The sequence below is a fragment of the Ursus americanus genome, chromosome 11 (assembly GCF_024610735.1).
Source record: "Ursus americanus isolate L20-20 chromosome 11, mUrsAme1.1.p, whole genome shotgun sequence".
Classification (NCBI taxonomy): domain Eukaryota; kingdom Metazoa; phylum Chordata; class Mammalia; order Carnivora; family Ursidae; genus Ursus; species Ursus americanus.
The window spans coordinates 26667242-26688611 of record NC_142137.1 but is presented as its reverse complement, the minus strand read 5'-3'; the positions used below and the strand labels follow the sequence as shown (position 1 = coordinate 26688611).

The 21370-nt window shown below is 38.0% G+C and overlaps 1 protein-coding gene across 1 annotated transcript in view; it reads left to right on the top strand.

Annotated features, from left to right (window-relative positions):
• The window catches only part of AK9 (adenylate kinase 9), a 119301-nt gene that overhangs the window by 23994 nt on the left and 73937 nt on the right, over positions 1-21370 (top strand). Inside the window, exons 8-14 of the mRNA XM_087865377.1 lie at positions 1952-2080; positions 4711-4785; positions 7373-7471; positions 13816-13955; positions 14036-14216; positions 18414-18558; positions 21185-21298. Coding sequence (XP_087721503.1) covers positions 1952-2080; positions 4711-4785; positions 7373-7471; positions 13816-13955; positions 14036-14216; positions 18414-18558; positions 21185-21298 — 883 coding nt within the window. The remainder of the gene's footprint in view (positions 1-1951; positions 2081-4710; positions 4786-7372; positions 7472-13815; positions 13956-14035; positions 14217-18413; positions 18559-21184; positions 21299-21370) is intronic.

The window sequence follows — 21370 nt, the reverse complement described above, 5'->3', positions numbered from 1 at the left end:
CTTAGTGACTTTCTACTTGTAGATAAAAATTCAAACACCCTCGTATGGTTTACAAGGCCATGGGCCTGGTCTCACTGATCTCATCCCTGGCTGTCTTGCCTTTCTTCCTCACTGTATTCCAGCTGCTCCGTTGGCCTTCCAGCTAGTCTTCAACTACGCTCGATGCAAACTCACCTCCAGCCTTTGCTCTATTTCCTCTCCCTTCTGCCTACCACACTCTCCTCCTGATCTTCATGTGCCTACATCCTTCTCCTTGCCTACGTCGCATTCCAGGGATGACTTCCTCAGAGACCATCCAGCAAGTGGCTCTGTAACCCAGCACTGTGATAGAAATATACTCCTGCCATATGTAATTTTAAATGTGCTAGTAGCTACTTTTTAAAAAGCAAAAAGAAACAGGTGAAAATAATTTTAATAATATATTTTATTTAATGTGATATATCCTAAATATTATGTCAACATATAATCAACATAAAAATTCTGAGATACATCTTTTTTCATGCTAAGCTTTTGAAATTTGGTGTGTATTTTCCACTTACAGTACGTTCCAATTCACACTTGCCACATTTCAAGTGCTCAGTAGGTCTGTGTGCCTAACAGCTATTGTGCTGGACAGCAGAGGCCCAACCCCTTTATCCTACTTTATTTTCCTCATAGCGCTTAGCACTTTCTGAAATTGTTATTTGTCTACCTGCTTATTGTCTGTCTACCCCCCTGAATGTAAGCTTTGTGCAGCAAGTACTATATCCCCTGTTCTGTAACAGTGCTTGGCATACAGTAGGTGCCTAATAAGAAACTGTGTACTGACTGAACACATGAGCATGCCAGTGAAGCCCTCTGCTAGAGAGAGAAGAATGATAGCATCTTTTGAAAACAACAATGTATATTAAGCCATTTTGAAATGTGTAATCTTTGGTCCAGTAATTCTACTTTTAGGAACTATTCTAAGGGAGAATATTAGCAATGTAAAGATTTATCTACATAGCTATTCAATGAAACATTATTTATAATTGTGAAAAATTTGAAACATTCTTGGTCAATTATAGAATAATGATTAAATAATCATGTTTTTAGGGATATTAATGTATTATTTGACCATTAAAATAGTATTTAAAACATTTCAAAAAATTTATAAAGTGGCTTATTTAATAGATAATATGATTCAAATAGTATAAATATGGATTGATGTGCACTGATAAAAACTAGAATTAATAATTAGATAATAAATTATAATAATAATAGGATAAATATGATCTTGAATACCAGGTCACCAGCTCACCAGCTCAGCCTTGGGCTAAGAACCTTTACACGTAGTATTTCCTCTGCCTTCAAATGTCACTTCTTCAGAGAACCCTTTCATGACCACCTGATATAAAATAGCACTTTTACCCATCACTCCTCATCTCCTCTACCCTGCATTTTTTTCCCTAGTACTTACCACCACCCACATGTTATATATTTACTTGTCTGCTTGTTCCTGCTCTGTCTTCCCCAGCTGGAATGTGTGCTCCATGAGACCCAGGGTCTTAGTTGATTTTGTTCGCTAGTTTATCTCAAGCTCCTACAACAGTGCCTGGTACCCATCAATCTTGAATGAATGAGTGAATGAGTGAGTGAATGAATGAATGAATGAATGAATTACAAGCTCAGGTATTCAGAGTAAATCTAATTTCTTGATTCTGTCTCTAAAAAATCAAATATTCTTCCCTTACTCTTCCCTACTTATTGAGGAGGGGAAAAAATTAAGAAGTATCCAAGTTAATTTAAAGTTTTATTCCATCTGATAAAGGCCCCTTAGGGTATTCAGTGTTTCTTAAATAAAAATCCTAGTCTCCCTTCTACCTGCTTCTCATTCCAAAAAGGCATGTAGATGTAAGGGGGGAGGGATGCGGCTTGTAAATTAAGTAATCATTAACATCAAGATTTTGAAAATCTCTTCTTTTCCATTTAGGCATTTATTGCAGAAATGCAGATGGTGGCTGAAATTCTTCAACATGTAGTTCAGAGACCTGAGGATTATTTGGAAAATATTGAAAACATTGTTAAACTTTATAAGGAAATAATTCTCCATCCGTTAGAAGTAAGAACAAGATATATTGATAAAAATAGAAATATTGATATTTGTGTTCTCTCACTGGTTAAATAGCTTTCACGTTTTTTCATCCCTCTGTATTATCTGATTCTCCACCACTTAAGTTGCTGTTAGAATAAGGCTTCCATTCCAAACGCTGATTCACAGAACAATATCAACTGACTCTTAAAAAAGCAGTGGTGTTGTTGAGAAGTGATAAATGAACTGCATTTTTCAAAAGTCACTAGAGGAATTAATTGTGGTTGGAAGTTAGAAAACTTATGTTAAGAAACTATTTTGTAAAAACATTTTCAATCCATAATTTATGGGTTTATCAAAACAAGTGTGCATTTAAGATGCATCTTTTATTCTAAAAGGAATTGTTAATTTATTTAAATTGCAATCTACAGAATTATCCCCAGATTGGTTTCTATGGTTATCCCATTCAAAGTTGATTATATGTAAACATGATTAAGGCCATTACATATTGGAATAGGAAGGTTTTAATTAAAATAATTAGCATTTTAAAAATATGATTACTAAGGTTACAGTTATGTGAAAAGTATACTTTATACAGTCAAAAGTCCAGGGCAGACTCTGCCAAATTTGTGTTGGAGATTTATTCAGCAAACATTTATCAAACTTGGGTATTTGGCCACACACCATGCTGAGCAATGGAACTACAAAGACAAAAAATAGTCCTCAAGTTGCCTCTTCCCATCTGATAGAGAAACTAAAAGGATTTGTTTCATGCTCTCTTATAAAGCTTATATGTGTTTATAGACAAATGAGTGGACCATCTTCATTCTCATTGTCCACCCCCAAAAGGGGAACCAAATTTAATTTCTTTCTTATGTATGACTTTTATTCCTCCCTATCTCCTCTTCTATTCCTGGCCTTTATACATAGCTTCTTAAGAGTACTTTGCTTGTCTATCTATAATGTTCTTTCTTCCTTTAAACAGAAATATCCTGCAAACTCCTTAAGTGTTGGCACTGAGGGTGAAATGAAGCATAATTAAAATAAGGTTCAGAAAATTCAAAAACTATATTCACGGGCATGAGAAGGTCTCTTTAAGGATAAGGACCAAGTCTTCCATCCTAGAAGTCCAAAACCTACATGACATTTGATGAATAGTAAGATAATTGCCTTTTATGGTAATTCCAGGTACTGGTGTATGTAGAGGAAGGTGGAGGAAAGCCATAAAAGGGAGGAGCCTGCAATTCTAGTCTCCTCTGACCTGGCTGACATGTCAATTCACTTAGGAGGCCAAGATCACCAAAATTCAGTGCTCCTCCAAAAGACATGAGGAAGGCAAATAGAAGCACCATTTTCTGGTTTATAGCTTGTTTCGGGAGTAATCCAAGGCCAAGTTCTCATTCCTATCTGTCTTTGAATCCCAGCTTGACTCCTGGTCTGATCTGGTGTATGTAGTTTTAGTCTTAGGAATGTTTGTACACTTTGACTTAATAAGTCCACTCTTAAGATTCTAGCTTAAGAAAAGAATCTGAATACAGAAAAGCATTATGTACTTTCTTGTTCGGAACATGGCTATTTATATTTAAATAAATAATACAGGCATAATGTGCCATCTAAAAGAACAAGAAGCACTTAGAACCCAACTGCACATAATATTGTGAAAAACAAAATGCCCTGGACAATTAAGGAGATGATTTTGTTCAGGCTATTGTAATAGGGAGAACATTCCCTAATGAGAAACATCTCAAGGAAAAGGAAGGGGACCTCGGGGTTTTATGGGGGGAGGTAAACAAGGGAAATATCCTCAAGTCTTAGGGAATGATGGAGAAGGATGAAGACAGATCTTATCTGAATCCTCGAAGAAGGGTAGAGATGGGTCTTATCTCTCAATCCTTCCTACTTTCTGGGAATACAGGGCTCAAATAGAGTTCAACGTTGCAAATGTACAAAAATGAAATCCAGTGGATTTTAGATTTTATATTAAAAACAAAAAAATAGCGGAAGAAAATTTAGAAGAACATTAATATAATCTTGAGATAGAGAAAATCTAGTTTAAGCAAGAAAGGAAATCCAGAAACAATGAAAACAGATTTATTTTATTATAAAAGTGTTTTATATTGTAGAAGATTCCATAAACAAAGTCAAAAAGATAAATCTTTTTTATCATTAATGATAAAATATTTGCAATTGATATGGGTTAAAGACATTCCATGAATTTTAGGGAAAAGAAACAATCTGATTTAAAAAATGCACAGATGTTATAGTTAGATGGTGTACAGAAATGGATATCTAAATATTGAACCTCTCTGATAGCTAGGGGAATAAAAAGTAAAACAAACCAATCTCATTTTCAATGATCAGACTGGTAGAAATTATTCTATGAATATATGCAAAGAAATAGATGCCCCAAAACATTTTCTATTTGGAAGAACTCTAAAGTATCAATGTAAAGAAAAAATGAAAAGAAAAAAATCAGAAAGAGAATAAAATTCATGATAAGACTGAATGAGTCTTTTGCAGAAGAGCACTTAAAATATATATTATATCATGTATAAAGCAAACAATTTAGCTTTTAAGATTTCTTCATAGTATGTTAAGATTCTGATCTTGTGTTCAATTTTGCCAATGATCGTGGATTATAAGGTTTCTATTTTCTGCAGGAAGTAATGGCTGAACACAATTCCCAATATCTCATTGAGCTAGATGGAAATAAACCCTCAGAGGAGCTCTTCATGGTAAGTGCAATGTTCTTAAGGATATCCCAAGGTTTGGAAAATCAAAAAGTTACTGACTGGATTGTACTTATTTTAATAAACATCAGAAATATATTTACATTTTAACACCACTTACTTTTGGAAAATTCCTCTTGACGCTTAAAAATATGATGTTATACCTATTCCTCTGTCCATATTTAAATCAAAACTACATTTAAATTTAAAATCTCTGTGTAACAAAATGTGCCTCAAAGAAAAGTAAAATCAAATAATGGCCAATAAGCACATGATAAGATGCTTACCATGAGTCATTAGGGAGACGCAAACCAAAACCAAAACCATAATGGGTTACCACTTCACACCCACTAAGATGACTAAAATTCAAAAACAAACAAAAACCAGGCAACAGCAGGTGTTTGTGAGGATGTGGAAAAATTGGAGCCCTCATATGTTGCTGGTGGGATTGTAAAATGGTGTGGCCACTTTGGAAAATAGTTTGGTAGATCCTCAGTAAGTTAAGCACGGAATTACCATGTTTAATTGCCACACGGCTCAGCAGTCGATTTCTTGGTATATATATCCAAAATAATTTAAAACAGGTATTCAAACAAAAACTTATACATGAAGGTTCATGGCAGCACTATTCACAATAGCCAAAAGGTGGAAATAAGCCAAATGTCCATATACTGATGAATGGAAAAATAAAATGTGGTGTATCTATACAGTGGAACATCATTTAGCAATAAAACAGAATGAAGTTTTCATACATGCTACAACCTGGATGAATCTTGAACACACACTAAGTAAAAGAAAAGTTACAAAAGATCCCATATCATATGATTCATTTATATAAAATATCCAAAATAGGCAGACCTATTAAAATGGAAAATAGATTAGTGGTTGCTTGGGGTAAGGGTTACCACAATGGGAGATCTCAGGATAAATGTGGAGTGACTACTGATGGGTAAAAGTTTTCTTTTTGGGGTAATGAAAGTATTTTAAGTATTTTAACTATCATTGTGGTGATAGTTGTGCAAATCTATACTAAAAACCACTGAACTATACACTTTAAGTGGGTGAATTATATGTGAATTGTATCTCAGTGAAGCTGTTTTTTAAATAAATATACTCTACACTACTATTTTTTAATAAATATACTCCACATTACTGTTACACTCCAGAGTGTCCTCATGGGACACTCTACATCTCTCTAGATGTTGGAGAATCCCAGAGCTCAATCTTTGTGCACTCTTCTCTGTCTGCCCTACTAAATGCTGGTAACTCTTAAATTTGTGTTTCTATCCCAGACCTTTCCTCTGAATTCCACACCTGTATAATCAACTGCTACTCTGTGTATCCAATTGGATGCCCAGTAGTTATCTCAGATTTAAGTATGCAAGAAAAACCCTCTGATCCACTGTCACCACCACCTGCCCCATTTATGCTCTTCCTGCAGTTTTCCCTTCTTGCTAAGTGTTGAATCCACTCTTCAAGCTGCTCTTCTCTTTTTCTCACATCCTACATCCAAGCAGGCTTTTCCTTCAAATTATATCCAAAATTTGGATTTTATAACACAAGACACACTTTTCTCAAGATAGACGGAAGCAGCTCTGATAGGCCTGGTTGAAACTTGCCAAGCCTTGCCAGGCCTCATTTGCCAGTGGCACCCTGGCCTTTCTGTCCATTCCATTGGCCAAAACAAGTTATGTGGAAAAGCTCAATACCAATGGGCTAGGGAAGTGTATTCTACCCACAGTGAGCTAGGGAATTAGCAAGTGAAGGGAGGGAAGGATAAATTATGAACAAATAATACAGTCTACCACAGATTACCATTCACCATCAGAACTTTGTCAATCCACCATCTCTCATCTCAGAGTCAATGTTTCCTATCCTTCTGCAAGGTGTCCCTTTTAGTTTCTAATTCTGCCATAGCAAAGTACCACAGATTAGGTTGTTTAAAATGACAGAAACTTTTTTCTTATAGTTCTGGAGGATAGAAATTAAAAAATCAAGGTGTTGGCAGGGCCCTGCTCCCTGCAAAGCCTCTAGAGGATGATCCAACATGGCCTCTTCCAGCTTCTGGTGGTCCCAGGCAGCTCTTAGATCATGGCAGCATAACTCCAGTATCTGCCTCTGTCTTGACATGGCTGTATTCCCTCTGCCGGAACAGGTCCCACAGAACTAGACCTCTAAGGACATGAATATTTGGGGACCCGAGGGCAGACTTTATGGGTTGAATTATGTTCCCTTAAAAGATATGTTGAAGTCCTAACTTCCAATACCTTTGAATATGACCTTATTTGGAAACAGGATCTTTTCAAATATAAACAAGTTAAGGTGAGTTCATACTGCATTAAGCTGGGCCCTAACCTAATATGGCGGGTATCCTTAGAAGAGACTCAGACACGTAGGGAGAAGATGGCTATGTGACAACAAAGGCAGAGATTGGAGTGATACATCTACAAGCCAGGGAACACCAAAGATTGCCGGCAAACCACCAGAAGGTAGAGGCAAGGAAGTATTCTACTCATAATTTCATCACTTTTTCAGAATATTTAAGATGTTCAAATGTCAATGTATTTAAATATTTGTTCTTTATCAAATTTAGACAGTTATGGACCGACTTAAATATCTGAACCTAAAAAGAGCAGCTGTTTTAACGAAACTTCAGAGTGCAGAGGAAGAAATTACTGACATAATGGAAAATGTAAGTTATTTTTAACTGTTGGAAAGTCTATCTTTTTATTAAATGTTGTGACCTTAATTTAATGTATCCTTTCAAAGTATAAAAGGAGTTTCAGGATACCTTTCATAAAAATGGATTTGAGTTTTAGGAAGAAGCTATAATATTGGCACAATATTTTTGTGAACATTAAGCAAAAGTATTGAAACAAAGACAATTAAATCAGATTAACCACAAGGATAATGAGAAAGAAATCCAAGTTCATTTTTAAGATTTTGCAACACCCAAGGAAGCAAATAAAAGCAAATAAAAGCCCTCAACTCCATAAGCACTCATTTATTCCTTCAATCATTCAACCCATTTTTAAAATAACTACCGTGTTCCTGACAGTGATGTATTATGGATGTGACAGTGTTCAAATTATAATTGCTAAGTGCTAAAAAAAGCTCTCAGGCCTTTTTTTAAAAAAGATTTTATTTATTTATTTGTTTGTTTGTTTATTTATTTATTTATTTGGAAGAGAGAAAGTGAGAGAATGAGCATGAGTAGGGGGAAGGGCAGAGGGAGAGAATCTTCAAGCAGACTCCCCGCTGAGCAGGGAGCCCTTCACAGGGCTTGATCCCACGACCCATGAGATCCTGACCTGAGCCAAAACCAAGAGTCAGATGCCTACCTGACTAATCCACTCAGATCCCCCACTCTCAGGCCCTTAAATGGAGGATTTGGTCCACTCTGAGAAGCTTAATTTCACCTGTATGAATAGAAATTGGAAAACAAATACTAGAATCATTAGGGGCGCCTGGGTTGCTCAGTTGTTAAGCTTCTGCCTTCAGCTCAGGGCATGATCCCAGCATTCTGGCATCAAGCCCCACATCGGGCTCCTCCGCTGGGAGCTTGCTTCTTCCTCTCCCACTCCCCCTGCTTGTGTTCCCTCTCTCACTGGCTGTCTCTCTCTCTGTCAAAATAAATAAATAAAAACTTTAAAAAAAACAAAAACAAAACAGATACTAGAATCATCAATAGATATCATAATTCAAATAAAACAATCTTTGAAGGAAGCAGTTACTTTGTGATGCTGTACTGTGTCATCCCTACATCTAAAGCACAGCCACAATCTGTACTGGGACTTCAGTTATCTAGCGCTGAAGAGGAAGAACGGTGGGCCTGATCAGAGAGTCTGTGTGCCAAGCCTCCTCTCCCTGGTCATCATCAAAGGAAAAATTTAAAGTATCCATAAAACCTGGGGGAATTTCCCAGATAGAAAGTTTGTCCTTAGAAATTATTGTATGTGGGGTGCCTGTTGGTTCAGTTGGTAGAGCATGTGACTCTCGATCTCAGGGTTGTGAGTTCAAGCCCCACACAGGGCATGGAACCTACTTAAAAAATATATGTATTATTGTATGCATAGGCCTAAGGTTATAGTTCATAAGATATATGACTAAAGATGCCTGCCCTGTTTTTCATGAAAGGGTAGAAGTTATGCTTGTGTATACTGTGTATACCGGGGTCATTATTCATATCCTTTGAGCAGTATTTCTCCCTGAAAGCTCAGATCATCTCCAAAAGAATCACCCAGGAAGCTTCCTACAAATACAGATTCCTTAGGCTCAGATTCCAGATTGATTGAACTGGAATGTCTAGAGGTGAGACCCAGAATTATATATTTATAAGATCCATAGAGGATTCCTATAACTACTTAAAGTTTAAGAACCCCTACTTTAAAGTTTGGACATTGAGGAGCACCTGGGTGGCTCAGTCAGTTAAGCCTCTGCCTTCTGCTTGAGTCGTGATTTACAGGTTCTGGGATCGAACCCCACATTGGGCTCCCTGCTCAGTGGGAAGCCTGCTTTTCCCTCTCCCTCTGCCCCCCCCGCCCCCCTCCCACACTTGTGCTTTCTCTCTCTCTCTCTTTCATAAATAAATAAAATATTTTTTAAAAATAAATAAAGTTCGGGACACTGAGGGAGCCTAACTGACAAGGTTGATTAGACGTTCCTGTATTTCGAAGAACTTTGGATGGATGCCCTTTAGGTAAAGGTAGGTGATTTTTAGAAAACCAGGGTAATGGGAATGTTTAAAGCAGTGACTCCTAGCCCTGAAAGCCCAGTAGTATCATCTAGGAAGCTCTTCAAATATATTAATGCCTAGACCAGTTAAAGCAGAATCTGGAATAGGACTCTGGCATTAATTAAAACAAAACAGGATATCAAAGTCATATCAAAGGTACAGGCAATAAAAGAAAAAAATAGATGAATTGGACTTCATGAAAATGAAAATATTTGTTCATCAAAGGACACTATCAACAGTGAAAAGATAGCCCACAGAATGGGAGAGGATATTTGTGAATCATATCTGATGAGGGATTAATATCTAGAACATATAAAGAGCTCCTACAACTCAACAATAATAAAACGACCCAATTCAAAAATGCACAAAGAACTAAATAGACATTTCTCCAAAGATTTACAAATGGCTAATAAACACATGAAAAGATATTTAACATAACTAGTTATTAGGGAAATGCAAATCTAAACTACAATCGAAACTACTTTATGCCCATTAGGATGGCTATAATCCAAAAAACAGAAAATAAGTGTTGTCAAGGATGGAGGGAAATTAGAATGTTTGTGCATTGTTGATGGGGATGTCAAATGACGTAAACATTTGGTGAAACAGTTTGGTGGTTCCTCAACACGTTAAACAGAGACTTACCATACGACCTAGCAATTCCACTCCTAGGTATATACCCAAACAAACTGAAAGCAGGGACTCAAACAGATACTTGTAAGCCCATGTTTGTAGCCGATTTATTCACAATAGTCACAAGGCAAAATCAACCCAAATGTCCATCAAAGGATGAATGGATAACAGTGATATATATACATGTACATACATACATACACCTGCACACGCATGTGCACACACACACACACACACTGGCATGTTATTCTGCCTTAAAAAGGAATGAAATTCTGATACATGCTAAAGCATGGATGGAACTTGGAAACATGCCAAGTGGTGCAAGCCAGACACAAAAAGACAAATATGATTTACTTATATGAGGAAGGGTGGAATGGGGAGTTATTGTTTAATGGGTGCAGAACTTCTGTTTGGGTTAATGAAAAAGTTCTGGAAATGGATAGTGGTGATGGTCACAACATTGTGAATGTACTTCATGCTACTGAATTGTACACTTGAAGATAGTTAAAATGGTACATTTCATATTATTATATACTTTCCCACAATTCAAAAAACAAAACCCAAAAACCTCCTTGCAGAGTCTGCTGTGCAACCAGGGATGGGAACCACTGGTTTAAAGGGGTGAGAGAGACACGAAGACCTCAGTGTGAACTCGAACTCCCTGGTAAAGAGTGTGAGACCTGTGATATCTGATGAACTGTTAGAGAGGAGGGGGATGTGTGGGTGGGATTGGGGGATGTGGTGGGAGGAAGGACAGTGTCAGGCTGGCACCCAGCACAGTAGATGGTAACAGCATTGATTTTCAAATCAGACAGATCTAGATTTGAATTCCAGATCTAAATCCTACCAGATCTGAGACTTTGCTTAACCCTACCCTTTAGTCATTAAAAAAGGGATGATAGGGACACCTGGGTGGCTCAGTGGGTTGAGTGTCTGCCTTCGGCTCAGGTCATGATCCCAGGGTCCGTGGGATTAAGTCCCACATTGGTCTCTTGCTCAGCGGGGAGCCTGCTTCTCCCTCTGCCTGCCACTCCCCCTGCTTGTGCTCTGTCTCTCTCTCTGTCTCTGTCTCTGTCTCTCTCTCTCTGACAAATAAATAAATAAAATCTTTTTAAAAAAGGAATGATAACCCCTACCACATATTGTTATTATAAGGATTATATGAGATGATGCTTTTGAAGTTCCCAAAACCAATGGTAATACTCGGAATATCCAAGAGCTGTATTGCAGGGCAAGGCAAGCTTCATGGGTTAGCAACCCATACAGTCATGCTCAGGACCCCATCCTTAGAAGATCTCCATAATTTGTTTAATGAAATTCTTAGTAACTTTAGAACAATAGCCCTGAATTTCCATTTTGTACTGGGCCTGGTGACTTAGCTGATGGAGTGCAGGGACTTTCACCCAACTACAACAGAGCTGTGTTGCCAAGCTGCTGGCATTAACTATTTAGTTACTGGATCATGGAACGGTCCAGAAGTTCTTCAGCAAGAGGCTCAACTGGAAGGAGAGCTTGAGTGTAGTGGCTCTAGCTGCCAGCTTTCTCCTGCCTGACTGTGTCCAAGATCCCTCTCACAAGATCCTCTGGATCAGTCTCTCAGTCTCTCCGGAAGTTAAGCCTCCAGTCTTCTGATGAAAGAAGAAGTGGTGGAAGGATTGAGGAAAAGTTGGCTTACTGAGTGAAATGGGGAGTAGCTCTGGCCCTTAGCACCTCCCTTTAAAGATTTTCAACCAATCCCTCTGTCTTTTGCTCTCTGTCATCCCTTCAGAGGTACCTGATGTCAAGAGACCCTAAATCCCTCTAGGATTTTGCTAAGTGAATCAACTCATTTCTCGTCCCCAGCCCATCCTACATTCATCCCTGCCACCAGAAACCCTGAGCCCTCACTTTTCGCCAATTTAAGTCCATTTCCGCCATCCATCTTCTTTCTAGATGATGAAAATGTGTAGCCATGCTGGTCAGCTGTCACCTCCTCTGTTGTCCCCTCCCATCCTGTGTTCTTGTGAATTCATTCTTTTTGCACTTCTCTGCTGTCATTTCTGTGAAATTTTAGGAAAACAGCAAATACAAATACATGTGTTCAGTCTGCCTTGCTTAACCAGAGGCATCCTGAGCATTTTTAGACTGTAATATCACACTCATTGGAAAGCTCATTTTCTCTTCACCCCTCAGCACCTGCTAGACATGTGGCCTCAGGGGTTTGAGGTTGAGAGAGGAGCATGGTCTGCCATTTAAACACGTTTCCTTTGAAAGAACGCCCGCTGTCTACTAGTCAAACACTTTTCCCAAGTTTGGACAAGAAATAAGGATGATAAGGAAAGAGTGACTGCCTCCTGACTTAACTAGATACATTTCAATCCTTAGTTCATTGTAGACTCCATGGAGAAGGGTGGTAGCCCAATGTGGCCCATTGATGAGCTGCTCTATCTCATGGAACTCCCCTAAGTATCGACAGTTTCCTTAACATTTAGCTACTTCTTTTAGCCTTCAGTTTCAGACATTCATGCAGCATCCCTGGGGCGTGCATGCCTCTTTGCTCTCTGATGCAACAGTGGTCCAGACAAGTCCATAGCTCCCATTCTCATCTGTCCTCCACAGTCAGCTCTGGAGCTGGCAGATACATGTGAAATCTACATCTGAAGGTTGCAGAGAGCCAACCTGGACCGTTTCCCCCTGCAGTTGCCCACCATACTCTCTCTCCCCAGTTCTTTTGGCCCCTGCTCAGCAATCTGCAGTCCCTAGAAGTGGTTCTTAACTTCTCTGGAGGTCACCAACAGAGGATCGCTGAGGGAGACTTTATATTTTAAGAACAAGCTAAGTAAATGCAAAAAAAAAAAAAGCTATCTGTATATGACACTGTACTATTTAAAAACTTAGTTAAATTGACTAAAAATCCAGTACATTTTCAAACCTTTTCTTTTTTCTTTTTTCTTTCTTTTTTTTTTTTTTAGAGAGAGAGAGTGTACATGTGTACTCAAGTTGGGGGGGGGGGCAAAGGAAGAAGTAGAGAGAGAATCTTAAGCAGGCTCCATGCCCAGCATGGAGCCAAACGCAGGGCTCCATTTCATGACTCTGAGATCATGACCTCAAAATCAAGACTCAGATGCTTAACTCACTGAGCCACCCAGGTACCCTAAACCTTTTCAATAAGAATTTTTCCAAATCAGATAATTTAAAAAAGATAATAAAAACACTCTGTCTACCTTATGTTCATTCTACCTTATAATAGAAAATGCTTGATAAGATTTAAAACAAGGCCTTATAACAGAAATGGAAGACTATTTGTCTTATCAAATTTTAGACAAGTACAGAATGGTTGCAACATTTTTTAAAGATTTTATTTATTTATTTGGACAGAGAGAGAAAGAGAGAGAGAGCACAAACAGGGGGAGTGGGAGAGGGAGAATCAACCTCCCCACTGAGCGGGAGCCCTGTGTGGGGCTCGATCCCAGGACCCTGGGATCATGACCTGAGCCGAAGGCAGATGCTTAACCGACTGAGCCACCCGGGTGCCCCAGGATGGTTGCAATTAAGAAAAAAACGAAAATTTGCTTTCCAAATTATCTCTTAAACAGTAAGGCATTATCAAATAAGAAAGGACATACTTAATACTGTTAATTTTAGCAAAACCATGCCCACATTTTTAGTGTCGTATTTGTTACTGACAGGATGAGCTGTTCCATACTCTTGCATCTTATAAACTTATTGCACCGAGATATAGATGGCAGAGAAGCAGATGGGGACGTATGTGCCCTGTGACTTTAAAAGAAGGTAACATTTACCCAGGATTACCAGATTTTTCTGTGAGGTAAGTAAGATTTTCAAAACTTAATTCTAAAACCTGCCCATACCTCTTTTCAGTTGTTTATGATCATGGCATATTTTAAGTTTTCTAGGTAAAATATACTGTCTGTCATCAGAAGAAGCATTAAAAACATTTTTATTGAACCCACGTCCCTATCTTCTCCCACCTATGCCGGCACCACCATTTAAAGTGTTCGTATTTGGGCCTCAGTCTTCAGGGAAAACAACACTTTGCAATTTGCTTGCAGAAAACTACAAAGGAAAGGTAACTACTTATCCAGCTAGCTAACAACCTGTCTGTACTTGATTGTAATTTGTAGGACTTTTGGATTCACAGGATTTGTACTCTGTTTTCTTAATTTTACACTGTTAGTTGGGTAATTGTCCCACTACACTCGGAGTGGGGAAGGCCTCCTGGCTCCTTGTTGTGGCTGCCGAGACTACAGCCTGTCCCTGCTCTACAACAGCCCCCAGACTTGGCCGTTACGTCACGCAGACTGTGCCACCCATGACCTGTCTTGGTTGCACTCATCTCCTGTTTCCTGGGTCCCAGTCCTCCTAGCTCTCTGTCCCTCTCCCCACACAGTCATTCCTGCCATCATTCTTAGTATCTGCAAAGATGCCCCTCTTTGGTGACAGACACCCTGGCCTGTCAATTCCTTGGCCTCTCTCCTCATGGACCTTGTTCTCCACCCTGAGTAAAGTGAAGAGAAATTGTTTTTAGTTCAGACCAGAGTGATAGCAGTAGAAGTGGTGAGAAGCAGGCAGATTGGGGATATTCTTGGAAGACAGAGCCCAGGGATTTCATGAGGGACTGGAATGAAGTGGAATTCTGCAAAGGACCGTGTGCTGAGAGCAAAGGGGGGGAAGGCCTAAGATGACGGGGGCGGAAGGCATAATCAGAGCAGTGCAGCCCTGGGAAGGGGTGTGAACTGATTCCAAGTGCTATTCCTTTGAACGCAGGGGTAACATTTTCTATTTGTTTTTAACTTTTTATTGTGAAATATGACAAACACGAAAGTGAAGCTCAGTGAATTATCACAAAACAAATCCCCATATAACCACCACCCATGTCAAATAATGGCCACCACCCTGGAAGCCCCCTCACGTCTCTTCCCAATATCAGTCTTCTTACTCCTTCCACTTACTCCTCTTCCTCTTATTCCTCCTTACTCCAATCCAGTCCTCTTACCACTTCCAGGGTAACTGCTGCCCTGAACTTCCTAACTTCCTATGGCATTCACTCTGTTCTTTTCTTTGTGGTTTTACCACGTGAGTGTACATCTAAATATCATAGGTTAGTTTTGCATATTTTCTTTTTTTTTTTTTTAAGATTTTATTTATTTATTTGACAAAGAGAGAGACAGCCAGAGAGAGACGGAACACAAGCAGGGGGAGTGGGAGAGGAAGAAGCAGGCTCCCAGCAGAGCAGGGAGCCTGATGTAGGGCTCAATACCAGGACACTGGGATCACGCCCTGAGCCAAAGGCAGACGCTTAACGACTGAGCCACCCAGGCACCCCAGTTTTGCGTATTTTCTTAACTTTCTAGATTTAAACAATTTATGTTCTTTGTGCCTGGCTTTTTTCACTTCACATTATGATTGTGATATTTATGCATGTTATTAATACATTTTACTGCATATAGCTGCAGTTCATGCATTTTTTTAGTATATTCTCTTGATTTAATTATACTATAATTTATTTATCCATTTGGGTGTTAATAAAACTTAGGTTGATTCCAGCTTGGGTATTATGAATAATGTTGCTATAAACATTCTTGTACATGTTTCATGGGGCGCACATGATGTCTTAATATATTCTGGAGATATATCTAGCAGTAAAATTCCTGGGACATGGAGTATGCATACATTCAACTTGTGTAGATAATGCCAAACTGTTTTCCAAATTAATTCTATCAATTTACAACTCTCTCAGGAGTGTGTGAGAGTTCTGTTATTCCACATTCCTGCCAGCTATCATTATAGTCAGTCTTTTTAAGTCATTCTAGTAGGTGTATCTCACAATGGTTTTAATTTGCATTTCCCTGAAAATAATAAGGTTAAACATTTTTTCTTTTGTTTAATGGTCATTCAGGTATTCTCTTTTTAAACTATTTGTTCAAGTCTATTGCCCATTTGAAATATCTTTTGCATGTAATTGGTAGGAATTCCTTATGTTATCTATATACAAGTTCTTTTTTGATAATAAGCATTATGAATATTTCCTACCACTCTGTGGTTTGCCATTTCACATTACATTACAATATGTGTCAGACAAAGGAATTATAATTTTAAAATTAAAGAGCTCTTATGAATCAACACGCAGATGAAGCCCCAATGGAAAAAAATAACAAATATGCAATTCACAAAATAATAGATACAACAGAATAGCCATTAATCGGGAGAAAAGGGTTATCACCTCCCTGATAACAAGAGAGGTGCCAAAAAACCAGAGAGATGCCATGTCAATCTCACTGTTGGAGTTGAAAGATCACTATTAACACCCAATATTGATGTGTGGCTAGGATGGGGAGAGGTACATTTTCATACACTACTGGTGAGAGTATAACCATTAGGGATGACAATTAGAAATACGTTAAGAGCCTAAAGTCCATACATATCCTTTGTAGATTTTTTTAAATAAATTTTTCCGAAAGAAACTATTAAAGATATATACATAACTGTGTTTATCATAGCCCAGTTTATAATAACAAAAACATGTGTAAGTAAGTATATATTATTAGCATTTTAGCTAAATAAGGTATAATATGCTCATCTAATACAATACTGTGCATCCATTAAAAAAATGATGGTGTAGATGTATATTGTTTGGCATGGAATAAAGTAAAACAAGCATATTGAAGAAAAAGCAAAATGGAATCTAGAAGTATGGAAATATTATTTAAACTTAAAAGGCATATAGAAATCTACTTCTAAGATCTTAATATTTGCATGAAGTATATTACCTACCTTACAATGGACTTATATTCAGAATATATATAGAATTCTAATCTAGTTTTTTAAATGGGCAAAAGTTGAACATACAATTAAAACAGAAGGTAAGTGAATGACCAATAGCACATAAAAGAAGCTCATATTTATTTGTGATTAGGGGAATGTGAATTTAAACTACAATGAGATACTTCTTCACACCCACTAGAATGGCTAAAATTTAAAAGATTCACAAAACCAAGTGTTGGTGAGGATGTAGAGTACCTGCAATTTCCATAATTGCTGGTAGGAATGCAAAATAGTTCAACCACTTTAGACACAGTTTAGCGGCTTATTATAAAATTAAATATACACTTACTATATGACCCAGTAGTTCCACTCCTAGACATTTGTCCAAGAGAAATAAAAACCTATGTCCACAAAGAGACTACCTCGAAATGTTCATTACTAGTTTACTTATCACAGCCCCAAATTGGAAAAGCCCAAATGCCCATCAAAGATGAATGAATTAAAAAACAATAACAACAACAGCAAATGTGAAATAGTCACACAGTGATACTATTCAATAATAAAAAGGAACAGATTATTGATATATACAGTTGCACTGGTGAATCTCAAAAACATTGTGCTAAGGGGAGAAAGCTTGAAAAAGATTATATATTGTATGATTCCATTTATATGAAATTCTAGAAAAGACAAAACTAATATATAGTGACAAAAAACAAAGTGGTAGCCAGGGGCCAGGAACTAACTATAAAGAAGCATGATGGAACTTTTCAGGGTGATATAAATGTTCTATATCTTGATTGTAGTTGTTCTTATGTGTATATATTTGTCAAACCTCATCAAACTGTATACTTAAAATGGATGCCTTTTATTATATGTAAGTTATACATGCAAAAGTAATTTAAAAAAATACGTGTAACTTGAGTATATATTGCATGGTACATATCTAAGTATATCATACTACATGAAAAGTATGACTGAATTTCTATGAAAGCATGTACTCAAAAATCATTGAGAGAGACAAACCATAAGAGACTCTTAATCTCAGGAAACAAACTGAGGGTTGCTGGAGGGGAAGGGGGTAGGAGGGATGGGGTGGCTGAGTGATGGACGTTGGGGAGGGTATGGTTGTGGTGAGCACTGTGTATTGTGTAAGACTGCTGAATCACAGACCTGTACCTCTGAAACAAATAATACATTGTATGTTAATTTAAAAAAATTTTTAAAAAAGCACGTCCATGGTCATCACATCTCATGTGCAACTTTTGGGTTTGTAAAATACATACAGTGTACTGATGTGTGTAAGATTATCACCCATAAAACCAAAATATTTGCCACAGTAAAAAAAAAAAAAATCATTGAATTCTGAAAATAACATACCTCAAGTGGCTTTAAAATGTTCGAGGTAGATAAGTATAGATATAGAAATAGATATAGTTGAATGATGTGTTTAATATTCATAGTGATATGTGCTTCTGTTGGTTTTCTCAAATATTCTTCGCAGGTCATTGACTACGCCAAGCTTGTTCAACCGCGTTTTGATAAAGCCCTTGAAACGTTAGTGAGAGATACGATAGCAGAGGCCACTGAAGCAGCGATTAAAGCTGTGAGAGAGCAGCTCTTCGTAAAACTACAGGTTAAAAGACAAGGTGAACCATCTCTGTCACGTGTGTGTTCCAAGTAGAGGTCAGCAATTCAGTCTGGCTGCCCAAGAGCTGGGACTTGCTTTGCCCGCCCTGGTATCCCTGACACCTTGTACGGTGCAGCCTCTTAATAATTGAAGACGTGAATATACATCAACCTGACTCTTAGATAGAGAAAAGATTTCAGTCCTAGACCTCTAAGGAAAAGAATCAGAAAGAGCTTCCAAATTTGGATTTGTTTTTGTGTATTTGCTTGCTTGGGCAGAGACTGAATAGAATTTACACCTTTCTTGACACCAATTGTGACAACAGCACTCCACCTGATTCTTGTGGAGTTTACATTGTTGCTGCTGCTGCTGCCGCTGTTTTGTGATGTCAACGTGTGTCAGCCCCAATTGTAATTAGTTTTTTCTAGTTGGGGAATATTAATTTCAAGTTTAGAACGGTCATAAGGCAATGAAATCGGAAGAAGCCTTAGTGATCAATTAACACAACTCTTTACAGATGAGGAAAACTTTTTATACAAATTGGGAAGCTTCTATCATTTTCTGTGCTTGAAACTATTTAAATAGCAAGGAAATTATCTCTTCCTACATGGCAGTGTTGAGCTTTTGCTAGGTAAGAACAGGTTATTTGCCTAATAAATCTGTCTCTTCTTTCTCAGCAGCGTATAAACAAGTAAAAGAGTCCAACATGGTGCCCAAAGGATTACAAAAACAACAGCAAAAAGATCAACATTAAAATTACATGCCATCCTTGGGGTGTCTGGGTGGCTCAGTTGGTTAAGTGTCTGCCTTTGGTTAGATCATGATCTTGGGCTCCTGGGATTGAGCCCTGCCTCCTGGCTCCCTGCTCAGGGGGGAGTTTGCTTCTCCCACTGCCTCTGCTCCTCCCACTCGTGTGCACTCCCGCTCTCTCTCAAATAAATAAAATCTTTTTTAAAAAATTAGGAATAACGTGGAGGACCACAGGGGAAGGGAGGGAAAACTGAATGGGAAGAAATCAGAGAGGGAGACAAACCATGGTCTCCGGGAAACAAACTGAGAGTTACAGAAGGGAGGGGGGGTGGAGGGATGGGATAACCAGTGGTGGGTATTAAGGAGGGCACGTGTGGTGATGAGCACTGGGTGTTATACACAACTAATGAATCATACGTAACTAATGAATTGTTGAATACTACCTCAAAAATTAATGATGTACTATATATTGATTAATTGAACATAATAATTAAAAAATTACATGGCGTCCAAACGATCCTCCAGGTGATCCAGAATGAATTTGTTTTTAGTATATTATCTTCAAAATGAAAACCAAAAGTTTATTAAAAACTCATGGACAATTCACAAACCAAAGCTTGAGAAATATTGGCAAAGACTATTAAGATGGCTTTTTATTCAACTTATTTAAGGCAGGACAAAATAAATTCATTAATTCATTCAACCTAGTACTCTGTGTTAGACATGATTCTAGGCACTGGGCTACAGAGGTGAGCAAGACACGTGAAACTCCTGTCTTTGTGGTTGTTACATTTTAATGGAGGGGGGGTGGGAACAAGTGAACGGATAGAAAAAATATAACACAGTACTGGGTCAGGCAGTGACTGGGGCAGGAGTGCTGGAGTGTTAGGATGAGCAAGGAAAGACCTCTCCGAAAAGAGGACATTTAACTAAAACCTGGATCAAGAAGGAACTAGCTGGCCTCTAGGAAGAAGAACAGTAATTGATGATGCTTCTTGGTGTCTGTGGCGATATCCTTTCACATCAAATTATGGCAAGAAATCATAGATTTTAGACCTTTCCACAAATTGCTTTCTCCCATCAGAATATAGAAATAGATGATATCTCTCATACCCTGCAAACTTAAAAGTCTCTTTTTCTTTCTCAAATTCCATAATTTAGAATTCAGGTTTAGAATAAATCTGACAGCAGGGTTCTTAAAATTTTTTTTAAGAAATGAAAATTTATTCTTTCTTTTTTTTATAATAATTTTTTATCATTATATTAGTCACCATACAGTATATCCTTAGTTTTTGATGTAATGTTCCATGATTCATTATTTGCGTATAACACCCAGTACACCATGCAATATGTGCCCTGCTTAATACCCATCACCGGCCTATCCCAGTGAAGCCCTCAGTTTGTTTCCCAGAGTCCATAGTCTTTCATGGTTCATTCCCCCTTCTGTTTACCCCCCCTTCACTCTTCCCTTAAAATTTTTTTTATTGGAATTTTCATGCTGCCTCCACTAATTTGCTAGTTTTGCTGATTTCACTCCCAATATACTTTTAAGAAAAATTTGTCAGTGGAGATTATTGAGGTTTTTTAACATAAAAAATTCTGTAATACAGAAGATGGCAGCTAACATGCATTAGGCTTCCTGTGCGCTGAGCATTTTCTCAGTGTTTGAGTCTGTTTAATCTCATTTAATCCTTACAGCAGTGCTTTTGGCTAGATCATCCTCATTTTGCCCAGTAGAATTGAAACAGAGAGATCAAATGATTTGCCAAAGCCACACTGCCTGAGTCAGAACTCACATTCAAGTCTGTCTGTCTTGAAACCAGAAGCTTTAATCACTATCCCTGTCTCCCCACCCCAACCATATTTTGCTAACACAGCCCATTACTGTCTTTTAGCACAGTCAACTTCAAGAGTACTTGAAGGAGAATTTGGAAGGAAAGAATATGCCAAGTCCCCATCTGATGCCTATAAGAGCTTAGAAGAGTCGCGGTTTTCATTTGATGAAGATGGTAAAAAAATATATTGCTGATGTTGTTGGCCAAATCTTTCCTAATCTGAACAGATTAGCTGATAAAGCATAT